Source organism: Salvia miltiorrhiza, chromosome 1 (genome assembly GCF_028751815.1).
Source record: "Salvia miltiorrhiza cultivar Shanhuang (shh) chromosome 1, IMPLAD_Smil_shh, whole genome shotgun sequence".
In the NCBI taxonomy this organism is placed as follows: domain Eukaryota; kingdom Viridiplantae; phylum Streptophyta; class Magnoliopsida; order Lamiales; family Lamiaceae; genus Salvia; species Salvia miltiorrhiza.
Window position 1 is genome coordinate 69,095,609 of NC_080387.1, and position 17,929 is coordinate 69,113,537.

General features: G+C 40.8%; 3 protein-coding genes and 1 pseudogene across 3 annotated transcripts; 1 reads left to right on the top strand and 3 right to left on the bottom strand.

The window, feature by feature from the left end:
• Positions 1-1,175: 1,175 nt before the first annotated feature.
• On the bottom strand, positions 1,176-2,152 carry LOC131005446 (uncharacterized). Its single transcript, XM_057932454.1, has 2 exons — positions 1,638-2,152; positions 1,176-1,505 (listed from the first exon to the last, which is right to left on the bottom strand). Exons 1-2 carry the CDS (start codon positions 1,773-1,775, stop codon positions 1,263-1,265), a joined length of 381 nt encoding a protein of 126 aa, XP_057788437.1. The 5' UTR covers positions 1,776-2,152; the 3' UTR covers positions 1,176-1,262.
• Positions 2,153-5,102: 2,950 nt separating this feature from the next.
• LOC131012195 (putative E3 ubiquitin-protein ligase XBAT31) lies at positions 5,103-6,160 on the bottom strand (annotated as a pseudogene).
• A 6,860-nt stretch (positions 6,161-13,020) lies between these two features.
• LOC131012206 (uncharacterized) lies at positions 13,021-14,477 on the top strand. The gene is made up of 2 exons (XM_057940113.1): positions 13,021-13,216; positions 13,721-14,477. Exon 2 carries the CDS (start codon positions 13,734-13,736, stop codon positions 14,475-14,477), a length of 744 nt encoding a protein of 247 aa, XP_057796096.1. The 5' UTR covers positions 13,021-13,216; positions 13,721-13,733.
• Positions 14,478-16,683: 2,206 nt separating this feature from the next.
• LOC131012217 (putative E3 ubiquitin-protein ligase XBAT31) lies at positions 16,684-17,327 on the bottom strand. Its single transcript, XM_057940125.1, is given in 2 exon segments — positions 16,684-16,923; positions 16,926-17,327. Coding segments are annotated over 2 exon segments (405 nt in total). The 5' UTR covers positions 17,091-17,327.
• Between the last annotated feature and the right edge of the window lie 602 nt (positions 17,328-17,929).

The following is a 17,929-nucleotide window of genomic DNA, read 5'->3' on the forward strand; positions in this document are numbered from 1 at the left end:
GAAGACACATTTGGGAGGTCAGTTAGGATCGCTTTGATGGAGAGGCAAGTAAAGAAACTACAATTGACTGAAAAATTTGAAGGTAGGATTTGTCCAGGTATAAAGAAGAAAGTTGACAAGTTGATGGTTAATGCTAGATCATGCATTGCTCATCCTGGTTTGGGGGGGAAATTCGAAGTGCAACGACTAGATGAGAAGTTTGTAGTGGAGTTGAGCAATAGGTCCTGCACATGTAGGTCTTGGAATCTCACTGGAATTCCATGTGTTCATGGATTGGCAGCCATTAATTACATGAAACTTGACCCACTAGATTTTGTACATGATGCTTACACATTGGAGAAATACAAGAAAGCCTATTCCTATGCACTTGAGCCTATAAACGGTGAGAAAATGTGGCCAAAAGCCACTGGAGATCATGTGTTGCCCCCCTTGGTTAGGATCATGCCAGGAAGACCTAAGAAAAAACGAAGAAGAGAGCATGATGAGGTGGATCCAAAGAAGCCCACTCGCTTGAGGAAGATTGGATCTCGGGTGACTTGTCAAAACTGTTTTCAAGTAGGGCACAATGCAAGGGGCTGTAAAAATGAAAAAGTGACTAAGCCATCGAAGGAGCAGGTACATCATTACTTATTTTCGGTTCATATTTTCAGTTTTGTCATAAATGTCTAACCAATTCATTGTACAGGGCAAGAGAGGGAGACCTAGGAAAACAGGGGCAACAAACAATGAAGGAAATCAAAGTTTGATAACTGATGGTGGTTCAAGGAAGAGAGCAAGAAGAGGCTCAAAAGGAGGAGGAGATGATGCAAGCAAAGAAGGTGGTCAGAATACAAGCTCACAAGCTCAACCGGATGCAGTCAATCAACCAAGCTCACAAGCTGAAATTGGAACCCAACAAAGCCATGTTACTGAATGAAGCACTTATGTTGGATTGTCCTTTTGGTGGGAGTAGATAGCATTTCTTCTGTTTTTGTTTTTGGAAACCAAGATGCTATTTTTTTGTAAGGTATTTCTGTGTTGGCAAACATTTCAAAGCCATGAACAAAATGCTATGGTGATATTAAGCTTCTTATTCAGTTTATCAATGAAATGCCATTTCAGTTTGCAGTGATATTAAGCTTCTTATTCATTATTCTTCATTGCACAATACTTAGAGTGTTGGAATTGCCAAGAGATGGATCAAAATATGCCATTCATTTCATACCATGAACAAAGTCAGAAATCTTACAAAAGGTTAGCACCTAACAATGCAACTAACAAGATTACAATAGTGATCTAAAGATCAAAGTGATAAGAACTACAACCAACAAACGCATCCAAAACAGCTTCTTCAAACAAGAAATCTTCATATCTTCCAACTCTTTCATCTTGTTCTCCAATACACTAAAATTCTCTTCGAGCTCGGCCACTCTTGCTAAGCACATGTCAGCAAATTCAGCAAAACGTACATTCGAAACAACATTCAAAGCATTCTGTACTGCATCCACCCAGAGAAAGAATTGACACTGACAATGGCGCAAAATAAAGAATATAAGTTGCAAAATTTACAACTTAAAATGGGGAAATCAGAAATTTCGAAAACTGTAAAGAGGAATTCCAAAATTTCCGCGAGAAATAGAAATGAACGGGATTATTACGTCTCCATACTGACAGCAATAGAACTTCCGACCAGGATTTTTTGAAGTTCTAGACGTCTCCACCTTCGCCGGTATTTTGCAACGGCATGTAATGAGAGCATCCTCTTGCACACTTGACCACGACGAAGAGCGCGACATGATTACACCACTCCAATTCTGCGATTGAAAGTCTCAATCGCCCGTGGTTTGAACGAGGATGAAAGTAGGGTTCGAAATTTCAATTTGGGGAGGATGATTTGGAATTAGGTTCAGAAGATTGGGATTAAATAATGAAGACTACTTAAACGACGTAGTTTTTCTTATGAAAAAACGCCGTCGTTTTGTGTTTAGTCCGGCGAACGGAATGGCGTGTGCCGGCCAGACACATAGGCGCCACGTCGGATTTTAATTTGGGTGAAATGAAAATTGTGTCAAAATTGAACAAGTTATTAAATTGGTGTATTAAAATGTAAAATCGTAACTTCGCGTCAAATATGGATTTTCGGCAAACTTTGTGTATTTAGGTGCAATTTTCCCTATTAAAAAATTTATTTCCGAATTTCCTGTTGGACTATGTTTTTTTAGGGTTTGTATCTTTGTAAGAGAATCAAATTGAATTTCATGAAATGGGATATATAGATGCATGTGAGTAATTAATATTCTGAAGATATCTCTCATTGTCAGATAAAATCGGGTTAGATTATGGATTGCATGCAAAAAAATTGCAAATATTGTATACCCTAATCATCGTACTGTAAACACAAATTTTTGTATTTCAATTTGATAAAATACAAAACGCGTTACAAAGATAATTTGATAGATTTGAAGATAGATTTATGCGAGTTGCAATCTCTAGTTAATCCTCTGATTCTTCTCTTCTATTTGATTCTTGAACAAGTTCGAAGGTTCTTGAAATACTTGATTTGATGACGCCAATCCAAAGGACTTAAGTCATGATTTTGGATTGAACGTTGAACTTGATTTGATTTGAGAAGAACGTCCTTAGAATTTGTAAGAACGCCTTGAAGCTTTGGGACTTGGTTGATTTGATTTGAGGAAGATCGTTCTTGGAATTTGTAAGAACGCCTTGATCACTTGAAGATTTGAAGGTTTGATCACTTGAAGATACTTGAAGAATACTTGAAGACTTGATAGAATTCTTGAAGACACTTGAAGATTTGAACGCTCAAATACTTGAAGATTCGAAGGATACTTGAAGATTTGAATGCTCAAATACTTGAATGTTCGAAAGATACTTGAATGTTGCCTTGAAGATCTTGAAGATTTGAAGGATACTTGATGAATACTTGATACTTGATAGAATTCTTTGAACTCCTCAATCTTCCACTTCAACTTGTGATACTAGAGAGAATTCTTTATGCTCTTCGATCTTCTGCTCCTTCGAGTTGTCATTTATGAGCTCCCAACACCTCTATTTATAGATTTTAGAGATGGGCTTCGTGGGCTTTATGGGCTTTGGGCCTTCATGCATGGGCCTTAGGGCCTTAGGTGGCCAATAAGCCCATTAATTCATTTTATTAAATATTAATCATATATATCTATTTAATTAGGAATAAAATCCCATTTAATAAAATAGAAAATATAATTGAATATTTAATTCATGAATTTACACGTGGCACGATTTAATTCGACGACAATTTAATTGTCTACAAATTGCCCCATCGAGACTTGTTTATGGACGAAATGTCTTTGGTAATAGACGAGTCTCGAAATTTATCTTGATAGTTTAAACTCTTATCGAGGAGTTCTTGAATTGAATTTTGGAATTTTAAATAGTTTATACTCGTATTTAGGAGTGCTTCAATTTCTTTGAATTTTATAAATAGTTTATACTCGTATTTAGGAGTTTCTTGAATTTCTTTGAATTTTATAAATAGTTTATACTCGTATTTAGGAGTTTCTTGAATTTCTTGAATTTATGTAAATAGTTTATACTCGTATTTAGGAGTCCTTCATTTGATTTTGAAATTTTAAATAGTTTATACTCGTATTTAGGAGTTCTTGATTTTGAATTTTGTAAATAGTTTATACTCGTATTTAGGAGTTCTTGATTTTGAATTTTGTAAATAGTTTATACTCGTATTTAGGAGTGCTTGAATTTCTTTGGATTTATAAATAGTTTATACTCGTATTTAGGAGTTCTTGAATTTCTTTGGATTTATAAATAGTTTATACTCGTATTTAGGAGTTCTTGAATTTCTTTGGATTTATAAATAGTTTATACTCGTATTTAGGAGTTCTTGAATTTCTTTGGATTTATAAATAGTTTATACTCGTATTTAGGAGTTTCTTGATTTTGAATTTGAATTTGTAAATAATTTATACTCGTATTTAGGAGTTCAAAATTTTGCAAACTTGCTACGAATTTTTTTTTTTTTTTTTTTTTTTTTTTTTTTTTTTAAGGCTAGGCCCAATATTTTATATTTGGCTACCCTTTCCAGCAACACAACTTCAATTCCAGCTAACTCCACTGCCCTTTTATCCTTTTCGCAGCAAGTTTTTTTTTTTGGCCCCATAACTGAAAAAAAGGAGTTTTATGCATAGAGAAGTATTATGGCATTAAATGTAGTCTGCAACAATGTTTTTTTTTTTTTTTTTTGGCTTGAGAGCTATTGCAGGCTGGAAAACAGCTGGAACTCCACTCTTCGGCGCTGGAAGAACAGCTAAGTTTAGAGGTTTGGTGAGAAGTTTGCTTATAAATAGAGATGCTGCGATCCTGGTATTGACAGCAGTAGCTTCTCCTTCAGCTCATTTCTTTCTTTCTTGTTTCCTTTATTCCTTTGCTTGCCACTTCCTTCGCCGGCGTCGCTACCTTTTCCGGCTCGGGCTCGGGCTCCGGCTGCGGGGGTACGTCCTTCTCCGGGGCAGTGGGCTTCTCCGCCACCGGCGACGGCTTCACGTTCACCACCGTATCTCCGAAGCTCAGCGCCGCTGTCGGCTTTCTTGCGGTCTTCATCCGATGCTGATTTTCTGCAAAATGCGAAGGGGATAGCCCAAAACATTTAAGGCAACTCTTCCGGTAATCCCAGCTTTGTCTCGAGGATGATGAAATTTGCATGTGGCTCCAAGCTTGCATGTCCCTGTTTTTAAATAATACTGACATTCAGGTTGTCCTATCCTTTCTGGATATTCACCTTTCATCCTTGCTGTGGCAATAGCCGGTTTCCTGTTGGGAGGGTGGTTAAATCGACATGTAGGCCCAAATCGGCATACTCCTGTTCGAATGTAGTATGAACAATCCGGTTCACCTTCACGCACTGGATAAGGTCCAGATTCCATCTGTTCCCTTGATCTCATGTTCATTTGCCACAAAACATCTTGGTGGTGCATGAAGCTTTGGGTTTGAGCATGGTGGTGGCGGCGTGAGTAGGGGCGGAGCTCCAAGTATCGGCTACTGGAGCGACATCGTCCGGCTCCAGTTTTGGGTAGGGAGCATACTCGGCTGCATCAGTAGCAGCGGCGGTTTCAGAGTTGCAGGCGTTTGAGGGTAGAGCTAGAAGTTGTTGGTTTGGGCTTATTGTGGCAGCACAAGGCAAGCGTGCATTGTGCACACATTTGGTGGCCACATTCTTGAACCTCAATCGTGCAAACTTGATCGAAGCATATGCAGCAGAGACCTGTATCGCTTGCCTCAGATATATTGTCATCAATTCCAGAGTCGGATGTTGATGGAGACGGGAGAGAGTAAACAGTTCCCTTCAAGATAGTTTTTTTTCTCTTTCTCTGTTGGCCTCCATCAAGGCTTGTTCTAATAGAGCTTTTGCCTCCTGATTGAGTTCACTGATGAATTTCAAAGGCGATGGCCAAACAAGAGGCTCTGCTGACGAAGGGTTCAGAAGGGCGGCACATGCACCATGGCGATGCCTTGAAGCTACCATATATGGTATTCGCCCTGAGGCGTCTCTTTGGAGTCGATCAGCGCCCCAAGCCAGCAATTCTCTGATGCAATCAAGAGAACCACCTCTTGCAGCCAAATGAAGAGGAGTACTACCAGGAAAGCTATATCCACCAGTCGAAGCACAGACGAGGGCTCCATTATCCAACAATATATGAACACATTGAGGGCGTCTTTGACGCGCTGCCAAGTGCAACGGTGTTGCCCCTTTGCTATCTCTAATTTTACGAACACCTTCCAGGCATATCGACTCGCCTCGCAACCGGGCTATGTTCTTGTCGGAGAGGAATTGCCATAGGTGGAGGAGAAGTCACAAGGGGAGCAGATGCTGAGATCCTTCCTCACACACAAGCTCGTCAAATCCAGTTCGTTGAGCAGGCAAACGTCGAAGCTGAACATCCCCTCGCCGCAGCCGCTGGTCCTGCACAATCACGGGCTGCAGAGCTTCTCTGATCTTATCTTCTCAATGTTCTCCAATGCCTAAGAAATCGTATCTGCTTCCGTTTCAGAGGACTCTAAGTTTTCACCGCATCATTATTTTTATCTCACCGGCGGTGGCTTTTGGCTTTGGTTTGCAGCGGTCGCCGGTTATCTGAGGAAGCGTTCCGACGTGAAGGAGGGCACACATCGCCGGCAGACTTTGAAAGAGGCGCGGCAGTGGCTGAGGCTGTTGCTGCTCATGCCGGGAGATGGCGGTGACCGCGGCCGGAGGGAGAAGGGCCGTTGCTGAAGCTCTTGCTGTCGACAAAGGCGGTCAACCGCGGCGGTGCTCTTTCAGCGGGTGGGCTGTTGTCGGAGCTATGCGGCGGCGCGACGCCGGATTCAAGAAAAGGAACGGATCAGCGTCGTGCATGTGTGTATGATGATGGCGGTGAGAGTCTGTTCGTAGACCTTGCTTATCCAGACGCGAGCGGAGGGTCCTCATCGATTTCAGAGCAGCAACGTCGGCGGAAGGAGAGACGAGGTGTTATCTGCTGCTGCGGGGAAGGTTGTGCAGCAAATGGAGGTTGAGTTGGGGTTGTCCTCGGTGAGGAAGTTCTTTGATCGCGTCGAGCGTGGAGAGAAACGGCGGTGTGAGTGGCTCCTTATTGCTGCCCTTTTTTTTTGCGACATATTCTCCGGCGAGACGTGGCAAAGTTCGGTGGCGATGGCTACACGAAGCGGCGACTTCCAGAGAGAGAAAGAGATGGTCTCAGGCTGATGGGCCTCTATTTTGAGAGAGAAATTTCTGAGTTGGGCCTTTTTCTTTGGAGAAAAGGAAAATTGGGCTCTTTTTTTTTTTTTTTCAGCCAATTATCTAAACAGGCCCAAATCTCATCTAGCCCATTTCCGTAGTAAGGTCCAGATTGATCAGGCTCATGCCAATTCTTAATCCTCTCTTAGAATTTCCTTTTTAAGTCTCCTTTATTGCAATTCAATAACTCAAAATTCACATTTTTTTTTATAAAAGTAAATTCTCATTTTTTTTTTTTTTTTTTTTTTTTTTGCAGTTGGCAGCAGCGAAAGCTTGGTGATACAACCTTGGAGGGTTATGTTCAGGATTGACGCAGTCTTATCAACCAACTTGATGGCGGATTTTGCCCCAAACGAGATGCTTTGAGTATTTGCAAAGTTTGGAATCTATTGTCATTTTTTTTTTTTTTTTTTTTTTTTCAGACTCCATCATTCCAACTAAAGACCATCCTCAGAGAGTTTGTCCAAAAATCTGGCAGCAGACCATCTAAGACCTTATTTGAGTGATGTTTACTTTGCACTTCAGGTGGTTCAATTGGCTTTTAATCAGATTTCGGGTGCGCTCGGATCTGGGCCATTGTGAGTCCAACCTTTGAAGATTGCTGGTTACATTTTCTCTTTGCGCGCATTCGAGCAGGCTAGATTACTCAATGGTGTTCTATTATGTTTGGCGAACATGTGTTTCAACTCCACGAACGAATTCAACTTTAGCTTGGAGAGAAGTGAAGTTGTCTATGCATAGCCGACCTCAATGCCACATGACTCAATTCTTTGACAGGTCTTGGGTGCGCTCAGGCCTGGGATTGTTTGAATCTGGTTTGAGTGAGGTTGTTGTTATGTTTGGCATCTCACGAAGTTGGGAGAATTCTGCACAACGGCTCGAGAAGATTGAGTATTTTCTTCTTGATGCTTAAGCCAAGGAGAATGAAGCTATCGTCCGAATTGCTTTAATCAAGGAAGTGCTTGCTATGATAGAGAGGTGGAAGACAGAGATGACGTTATCCTTCAAGCAAGATAGTGCCTCCTTTCATATTGTCCGAGGTGCAATCCCAGAATTCAAAAGAGATTTTGACAAACATAAAGTTGCACATGTTGATGAGGAAATGCTGCGGAATTTTGAAGACTTCAGAGTCACTTTTGATCTTTGCTCAGAGAACTTTGGAGGATCAAGACCCATTTGCTTAGTATTGGTGCAAACCGCAATTTCTATCATTTCTCTCTTGATGATTTTTATTTGGTTTGTGATGGGACATCTTCTCCAAATGCTTGTGCTTCTTTTGATGGCTTGATTTTCTTCCCAATTTGAGACATATTCGGCTTCACATAATCAACTTAAATCATAACTTTGATGATATAAATTGAAAAGAGCCAAACACAATTCATGACTGAACCTAGAAATTATCTAAGCTGCCTACGTACCCTTTTGAAAGGGATCAAGTCAAAACGTAGTTCATAGGATCAACAAGTGTTTGAGATTGGGTGCCGTGCACAGTTTATACTCATGCGGGCCAGGAGTAACATGCAGTTTAGGCTCGTGCGTCAAGGAGCTGTCTTCATACACTCCATTTTGTTGCTTTTCTTCATCTGACTCATTTTTTGGCTTTTCTGCTTTTCTATTTTTTTTTTGGCTTTTTATGCTTTCCATTTTTTTTTTGCTTTTCTATTTTTTTTATTTTTTTATTTTTTTTTTTTGGAACTATATACATATGTACATGCTTCAACTTCTACCACCCTTCAAGGATAGTAGTACTTCAAGAACTTTCCGTTGAGAGTGATAACAATTGGCCTCCTTGCAGCGAGGGCCATGTCTCCAATTTGAAAAGAGGGCGCTCGCACTGCTTTGTTGAAGGATCTTGAAGGAAGAGCTTGATAGTATTCCAATTTTTGCTGGACTTCTAGTCTCTCTTCATCCAGAGTTTCCAGTTCTTTGGGGCTTAAGTGCGAATTCTCTTCTCCAACGACCATTTTCTCGCAGGAGGTGATATGGTTTGCTGTGACATCGTCTTCATCTTTTCGGCGAGGATCTTTGCAATCAAAACACGTCATTATGCTTTCATTTCTCTGGCGTATGAAGGTTATATTCTCTGCAACGCTTGTTGTGATAACGCCACTTCTAACGAGACTTGCAATTTCACGACGCACTTGATTTTGAGTAGTATGAGGAAGAGGAACTGGATTATTAGCACTATTAGTAGTGTAGTAAGAGGAAGCCACACTTTCTCTATCTTCTTGATCTATGGCATCTCGTGTGAAGATGGTGGTCTTCATTTGAGCTTTCATTTTTTTCCCACATGACATAATCAAAGTGGTGTATCTTTTCATTCGAGGAGGGATCAAACTTCTCCATTTCTCTGTTATGTGCAGTTCATCACTCCCTTTTGTCTTGCTTCGTTTCCATGATTTGCCTTTGCCAAGTCTTTTAAAGACAGATACTTGTTGAGCTTCTATTTTACCCATCCTATTGAAAATAGAAACCCTTTGGGTTCTCCGATTGCTTGAAGATTCCAGGATTTGCTTGGTGCTAGCATAGTTAGCAGTGGCTCTCTTGATGGCAATTCGAATGGGGCTTTGCACTGTATATCCCAAACCTGCTTTGGAGTTTTGGCCTGCGTTATCAGTCTTTTCCAAATGAGACCTTGACATAGAGCTTTCTTGAGGATTGTATCCAGCATTCACGAGGAGTTTATATGCCTTCGGACCAAAGTGCTTTGAGAGTTCTTTGTCTGAGAGATCTTCATGCTCTGTGATGCTACTTTGCTTTGGTCGGACAAACCCTTCAAATGGTTGGTGAATTGGCTTCTTGGCATCAATCTTCGTTAAAGGCATGGTGAATCCTTCCATCTTCAGAAAAGATTCTTCTTTCTTTTTCTCCTGGCAAGATCTCAACTCGTCATGTGATGTATCATCTTTCACCATTGAGACTTTGGTTCTTTCCAAATAGAACTTAGCATCAGCAAAATGTGATTCTACTTCCGTAAACGGCTTTTGATCACCAACCACTTTTCTTATGGCACCATTTTGATAGTACTTGAAGCATTGGTGCAATGTAGAAGGAACAACACCATTTTCATGAAGCCATGGTCGACCCAGAAGCATATTATAGGACGTCTTGGCATCGATAACATGAAGCAACGCTGTCGAATCCATGTCCTGCATCAGCAATCGCAACCTTATAGTTCCAAGAGCTCTTTGCCCTTCATGATTGAAACCTTGGATCATCAATCGACTGTTTGACAGCTCATCTACTTGGATTCCCAATTGCTTCAAAGTCCTTAGTGGCAAAATATTGACCGCCGAGCCTCCATCGATGAGAATTCGATTGACCTTTTGCTCCTGTGTATAACAACTCACGAACAATGGCCTGTTATGAGGTTCAGATCCAAGCTGCAAGTCTTCATTGGAGAATGTGATTGCCAATGCATCATCGTCTTCATCCATATTTAGCTCAGGTTCTTCATCTACTTGATTGGATGTATCATACAGAGCTCCAATACCTTCTATTATGTCATTCAAGTCGGTGGAGACCATATTTACAGCAGTAGCGTCTTCTTCAAGAGATATTTTCCCTTCTCGAGCTAACCGCATGACCCTGTCTTTGAAGATGAAGCAATCATGTATGGGGTGCCCAACCAGACGATGGTATTTGCAGTAACTTGGATCATTTGTCCTCCCTGCTTCATTTGGTCGCTTCATTTCTGGCAACTCGATAAGCTTTTCTTTGAGCAGGTCATCAAAAATTCCTGAAACATCAGAGTCTAAGAAAGGGTATTGCTTTTGTTGCATTTCTTTCAAGGTAGATCTTCTTTGCCCCATGTCTCGGGAAGAGTTCTGATTGTCTCGTGGAGTGTTCTGGTTGTCTTCTTGTCTAGCTTCCTTTTTTAGAAATTTCACGGAAGTTGCTTTCACTGCCATGGATTCCTTCTTTGGTGCTTTGTCATATGGTTTTCCTTCTTTCTTGAATTCTGGCTTGAATTTGCTAGACTCCTGGATTGGTGGTCCTTCGATCCCGCTTGCCATCATGCTCAACTCCATATCATGAGCTCTAGTGGCTAGTTCCTCGAATGTTCTTGGCTGGATTCCTCGCAAGATGTATTGCAAGCCCCAATGCATCCCTTGAATACACATTTCGATGGCAGATGATTCAGACAATCGGTCCTTGCAGTTGAGACAAAGGTTTCTCCATCGGTTGATGTAATCAATGACTGGCTCTTCTTTGAATTGACGCGAACTTGTGAGCTCCACCATGCTGACAGTTCTTCTAGTGCTATAGAAGCGGTTGAGGAACTCATGCTCCAGTTGTTCCCAACTATCAATTGAGTTTGATTCTAAGTCGGTGTACCAATCAAAGGCATTACCTTTCAATGAGCGAACAAACTGTTTGACCAAATGATCTCCATAAGTACCAGCGTTGTTGCATGTTTCAATGAAATGAGCCACATGTTGTCTCGGATTTCCTTGGCCATCAAATTGTTGGAATTTGGGGGGCTGATAACCAAGAGGCATCCTCATACTGTCAATTCGCCGAGTATATGGCTTGGAGTAAGTTAACGATGACTTGGAGCTTCCATCGGAGTTATTCTTCATTGTTGCTTCGATGAACTCTTTGAGTTGGTCAATGGGAATGAGGCCACCAGACGAGAAGAGAATGTCTTTTCCTGAAGGCTTTTTTCCATCACTCTTTGGCTTGTCTTTGGAGATTTCTTCATCATTATTCTCTCCATCTTCTTCGCTTTCTTCGCCTTCCCTATCGTTGTTGGCGTGGCTTGAATCTCCTTTTTCTCCTTTAAGCTTTGCAATTTGGGCATCTTGCTCTTGGATGTGCTTGGTTAGAGATTCAACCATCTTTGTCAAGTTCAAGAGTTGTTCCTCCATGGTGGAAGTGTTTGTCATCATGACACTTGCATGGAGTTGATAATTTTCAGTGGGGAATGTGAAGCTTCTTCTGGAGTTGTCATCCTCTTCATGAATAGATGGAAGACGGGAGGTCGACTTGGACACCTCTTGCATCAATTTTGCTTTGCTTCGCGTGATCATACCCACGTTTGCCGAAGAAGCTTTGGATGAAGCTGGAGCAGCTGCATTTGATTGAGTAGACATCGTTCAAGATTTTTGGTGAAGAGTAGAGATGAGAGGTAGAGATGTCCCACCGGGCGTGCCAAAATTTGTAAACACAAATTTTTGTATTTCAATTTGATAAAATACAAAACGCGTTACAAAGATAATTTGATAGATTTGAAGATAGATTTATGCGAGTTGCAATCTCTAGTTAATCCTCTGATTCTTCTCTTCTATTTGATTCTTGAACAAGTTCGAAGGTTCTTGAAATACTTGATTTGATGACGCCAATCCAAAGGACTTAAGTCATGATTTTGGATTGAACGTTGAACTTGATTTGATTTGAGAAAAACGTCCTTAGAATTTGTAAGAACGCCTTGAAGCTTTGGGACTTGGTTGATTTGATTTGAGGAAGATCGTTCTTGGAATTTGTAAGAACGCCTTGATCACTTGAAGATTTGAAGGTTTGATCACTTGAAGATACTTGAAGAATACTTGAAGACTTGATAGAATTCTTGAAGACACTTGAAGATTTGAACGCTCAAATACTTGAAGATTCGAAGGATACTTGAAGATTTGAATGCTCAAATACTTGAATGTTCGAAAGATACTTGAATGTTGCCTTGAAGATCTTGAAGATTTGAAGGATACTTGATGAATACTTGATACTTGATAGAATTCTTTGAACTCCTCAATCTTCCACTTCAACTTGTGATACTAGAGAGAATTCTTTATGCTCTTCGATCTTCTGCTCCTTCGAGTTGTCATTTATGAGCTCCCAACACCTCTATTTATAGATTTTAGAGATGGGCTTCGTGGGCTTTATGGGCTTTGGGCCTTCATGCATGGGCCTTAGGGCCTTAGGTGGCCAATAAGCCCATTAATTCATTTTATTAAATATTAATCATATATATCTATTTAATTAGGAATAAAATCCCATTTAATAAAATAGAAAATATAATTGAATATTTAATTCATGAATTTACACGTGGCACGATTTAATTCGACGACAATTTAATTGTCTACAAATTGCCCCATCGAGACTTGTTTATGGACGAAATGTCTTTGGTCAGTGGCGGAGCCAAGGGGGGGGCAGTGGGGTCACTGGACCCCCCTGGAATTTGGTAATTTTCGCAGGGGTATTTTAGTAATTTCATATATATTAATAAAAATTAAAAAAAAAAACAATTTTAGGAACAATTTTCGCAGCCCCCTGCCTCACAACCTAACCTCTGAACCCTTCTCCATTGCGCAGCTGCGCCGCTTTCCAACTTCCAGGTGCCGCGCCGCTTTCCAACTTCTCTACCGGTTGCTGCCAGCCTGCCCCTGTCGACGCCGTCGCCGGCAATCTCTCTCCGTCGACAGCAATCTCTCTCCGGTGCGTCGTCTCTCTCCGGTGCGACGTCTTTTGCTTTAATTTCATGTTGGTTTTAAAAATATAAGTTTGTATGCTTAAGAATGTTGACTCACTTCTGCGATTCTAAAATCTGAATTAGTTTTCTTCTTCTTTGAAATTAAAAATGGGAACTGCCGAACTGCAACATGTTTAAATCAATTGATCTTTTTTGTTTGTTCTTTTGTTTTTCTCTATTGATGATTTGATGTGATGTCTAAATCAGTAGTATTCACATTGTAATGTTCCTTTGGTATGAATGAGAATTGTTATTTTGATATTGAAAAAGAATCCAGTAGCATCACCAAAAATGGGAACTGCCGAACTACTGCAATGTGTTTGTTTGCTTCCAAATGAATAAGTTAATCACCCCCCAAATGAATTATTGAGCACTCTTGTAATTACCTAGTTCAATCCCCCTTCATTTGATTGGTGATTTGCCTTATATATTTGTTGGTATTAATGCGTTTATATATTGACTGAAATGTATATATTTTTTATTCACAGGAAGTAGCTGAAAATGAAACGATATTATAATCACATAGTTACTACAAGTGGGGCGGGTTCATCTTCAACGATTAATGGTCCTAATGCACGTGTGGAACCTGAAGCATCACCAAAAGAAGTGAATATTGAAGTTGATCTTCAGCTTGAGCCATCTTCGAAAGTGGTTGATTTATTAAATCTTCCAAGTGATCCGGGACTACGGCCTAACATAATGAGCTATCCTCCAAACATGATTGAGCAGGTGCGTAGAGCTTATTTATTAAAAGGTCCATGTCAACCGCGTAATCATGATTTTCCACAGAAGATAGAGGCCAATAGAAAGCGAAAATTTGTTTCGGCTTGGTTTGATGAATTCAAGATGTGGTTGGAATATAGTATTGCAAAAGATGCTGCTTTTTGCTTATATTGTTATTTGTTTTCATCGGGTAGTAGCGAAAAAGGACATGATGCTTTTATATCTGGAGGGTTTAATACTTGGCGCAAGAAAGATAGATTGAGAGATCATGTTGGAGAGGTTAATAGTGATCATAATAAATGTAGATTGGCATGTCAAGATTTGATGAATCAAGCCCAACACATTGAGGTGACAATTTCTAGAGTATCTAAACAGTCACAGATGGATTATCGCTCTAGATTAGATGCATCAATAAAGTGTCTCCGCTATCTCCTTATGCAAGGAATGGCTTTTCGAGGACATGATGAGTCAGAAGAATCTTTGAACCAAGGCAATTTTATCAGGGATTGGAGATCTTGCTGAGAAGATGGTTTCTACAAGGAAACATGACATTTTTCCTTTGGTGTATTTGTTAGTTAAGTTATCATTGACTTTACCAGTTGCTACTGCTACAGTTGAAAGAGTCTTTTCAGCAATGAAGATCATCAAGAGTGTTCTTCGCAATCGTATGGGAGACAATCTTTTGAACGATTGCTTAGTACCTTACATCGAAAAGGATGTGTTTGTAAATGTTACTAATGAAGCTATTATGCAGAGGTTTCAGAACATGAAAAACAGGAGAGAAATGTTATGATTTCTGAAAAAAATTGTTTATGTTGTTTATTTGACTTGTTATGTAATTTAAATGACATTATAGTTGTATTAGTGATTATTATTTATTTCGAATTTTTTATTATTTATTTATTTATTTTATTAAAAAAAATTGGACCCCCCTGAACTCAAAGTCTGGCTCCGCCACTGTCTTTGGTAATAGACGAGTCTCGAAATTTATCTTGATAGTTTAAACTCTTATCGAGGAGTTCTTGAATTGAATTTTGGAATTTTAAATAGTTTATACTCGTATTTAGGAGTGCTTCAATTTCTTTGAATTTTATAAATAGTTTATACTCGTATTTAGGAGTTTCTTGAATTTCTTTGAATTTTATAAATAGTTTATACTCGTATTTAGGAGTTTCTTGAATTTCTTGAATTTATGTAAATAGTTTATACTCGTATTTAGGAGTCCTTCATTTGATTTTGAAATTTTAAATAGTTTATACTCGTATTTAGGAGTTCTTGATTTTGAATTTTGTAAATAGTTTATACTCGTATTTAGGAGTTCTTGATTTTGAATTTTGTAAATAGTTTATACTCGTATTTAGGAGTGCTTGAATTTCTTTGGATTTATAAATAGTTTATACTCGTATTTAGGAGTTCTTGAATTTCTTTGGATTTATAAATAGTTTATACTCGTATTTAGGAGTTCTTGAATTTCTTTGGATTTATAAATAGTTTATACTCGTATTTAGGAGTTCTTGAATTTCTTTGGATTTATAAATAGTTTATACTCGTATTTAGGAGTTTCTTGATTTTGAATTTGAATTTGTAAATAATTTATACTCGTATTTAGGAGTTCAAAATTTTGCAAACTTGCTACGAATTTTTTTTTTTTTTTTTTTTTTTAAGGCTAGGCCCAATATTTTATATTTGGCTACCCTTTCCAGCAACACAACTTCAATTCCAGCTAACTCCACTGCCCTTTTATCCTTTTCGCAGCAAGTTTTTTTTTTTGGCCCCATAACTGAAAAAAAGGAGTTTTATGCATAGAGAAGTATTATGGCATTAAATGTAGTCTGCAACAATGTTTTTTTTTTTTTTTTTTTGGCTTGAGAGCTATTGCAGGCTGGAAAACAGCTGGAACTCCACTCTTCGGCGCTGGAAGAACAGCTAAGTTTAGAGGTTTGGTGAGAAGTTTGCTTATAAATAGAGATGCTGCGATCCTGGTATTGACAGCAGTAGCTTCTCCTTCAGCTCATTTCTTTCTTTCTTGTTTCCTTTATTCCTTTGCTTGCCACTTCCTTCGCCGGCGTCGCTACCTTTTCCGGCTCGGGCTCGGGCTCCGGCTGCGGGGGTACGTCCTTCTCCGGGGCAGTGGGCTTCTCCGCCACCGGCGACGGCTTCACGTTCACCACCGTATCTCCGAAGCTCAGCGCCGCTGTCGGCTTTCTTGCGGTCTTCATCCGATGCTGATTTTCTGCAAAATGCGAAGGGGATAGCCCAAAACATTTAAGGCAACTCTTCCGGTAATCCCAGCTTTGTCTCGAGGATGATGAAATTTGCATGTGGCTCCAAGCTTGCATGTCCCTGTTTTTAAATAATACTGACATTCAGGTTGTCCTATCCTTTCTGGATATTCACCTTTCATCCTTGCTGTGGCAATAGCCGGTTTCCTGTTGGGAGGGTGGTTAAATCGACATGTAGGCCCAAATCGGCATACTCCTGTTCGAATGTAGTATGAACAATCCGGTTCACCTTCACGCACTGGATAAGGTCCAGATTCCATCTGTTCCCTTGATCTCATGTTCATTTGCCACAAAACATCTTGGTGGTGCATGAAGCTTTGGGTTTGAGCATGGTGGTGGCGGCGTGAGTAGGGGCGGAGCTCCAAGTATCGGCTACTAGAGCGACATCGTCCGGCTCCAGTTTCGGGTAGGGAGCATACTCGGCTGCATCAGTAGCAGCGGCGGTTTCAGAGTTGCAGGCGTTTGAGGGTAGAGCTAGAAGTTGTTGGTTTGGGCTTATTGTGGCAGCACAAGGCAAGCGTGCATTGTGCACACATTTGGTGGCCACATTCTTGAACCTCAATCGTGCAAACTTGATCGAAGCATATGCAGCAGAGACCTGTATCGCTTGCCTCAGATATATTGTCATCAGAGTCGGATGTTGATGGAGACGGGAGAGAGTAAACAGTTCCCTTCAAGATAGTTTTTTTTCTCTTTCTCTGTTGGCCTCCATCAAGGCTTGTTCTAATAGAGCTTTTGCCTCCTGATTGAGTTCACTGATGAATTTCAAAGGCGATGGCCAAACAAGAGGCTCTGCTGACGAAGGGTTCAGAAGGGCGGCACATGCACCATGGCGATGCCTTGAAGCTACCATATATGGTATTCGCCCTGAGGCGTCTCTTTGGAGTCGATCAGCGCCCCAAGCCAGCAATTCTCTGATGCAATCAAGAGAACCACCTCTTGCAGCCAAATGAAGAGGAGTACTACCAGGAAAGCTATATCCACCAGTCGAAGCACAGACGAGGGCTCCATTATCCAACAATATATGAACACATTGAGGGCGTCTTTGACGCGCTGCCAAGTGCAACGGTGTTGCCCCTTTGCTATCTCTAATTTTACGAACACCTTCCAGGCATATCGACTCGCCTCGCAACCGGGCTATGTTCTTGTCGGAGAGGAATTGCCATAGGTGGAGGAGAAGTCACAAGGGGAGCAGATGCTGAGATCCTTCCTCACACACAAGCTCGTCAAATCCAGTTCGTTGAGCAGGCAAACGTCGAAGCTGAACATCCCCTCGCCGCAGCCGCTGGTCCTGCACAATCACGGGCTGCAGAGCTTCTCTGATCTTATCTTCTCAATGTTCTCCAATGCCTAAGAAATCGTATCTGCTTCCGTTTCAGAGGACTCTAAGTTTTCACCGCATCATTATTTTTATCTCACCGGCGGTGGCTTTTGGCTTTGGTTTGCAGCGGTCGCCGGTTATCTGAGGAAGCGTTCCGACGTGAAGGAGGGCACACATCGCCGGCAGACTTTGAAAGAGGCGCGGCAGTGGCTGAGGCTGTTGCTGCTCATGCCGGGAGATGGCGGTGACCGCGGCCGGAGGGAGAAGGGCCGTTGCTGAAGCTCTTGCTGTCGACAAAGGCGGTCAACCGCGGCGGTGCTCTTTCAGCGGGTGGGCTGTTGTCGGAGCTATGCGGCGGCGCGACGCCGGAT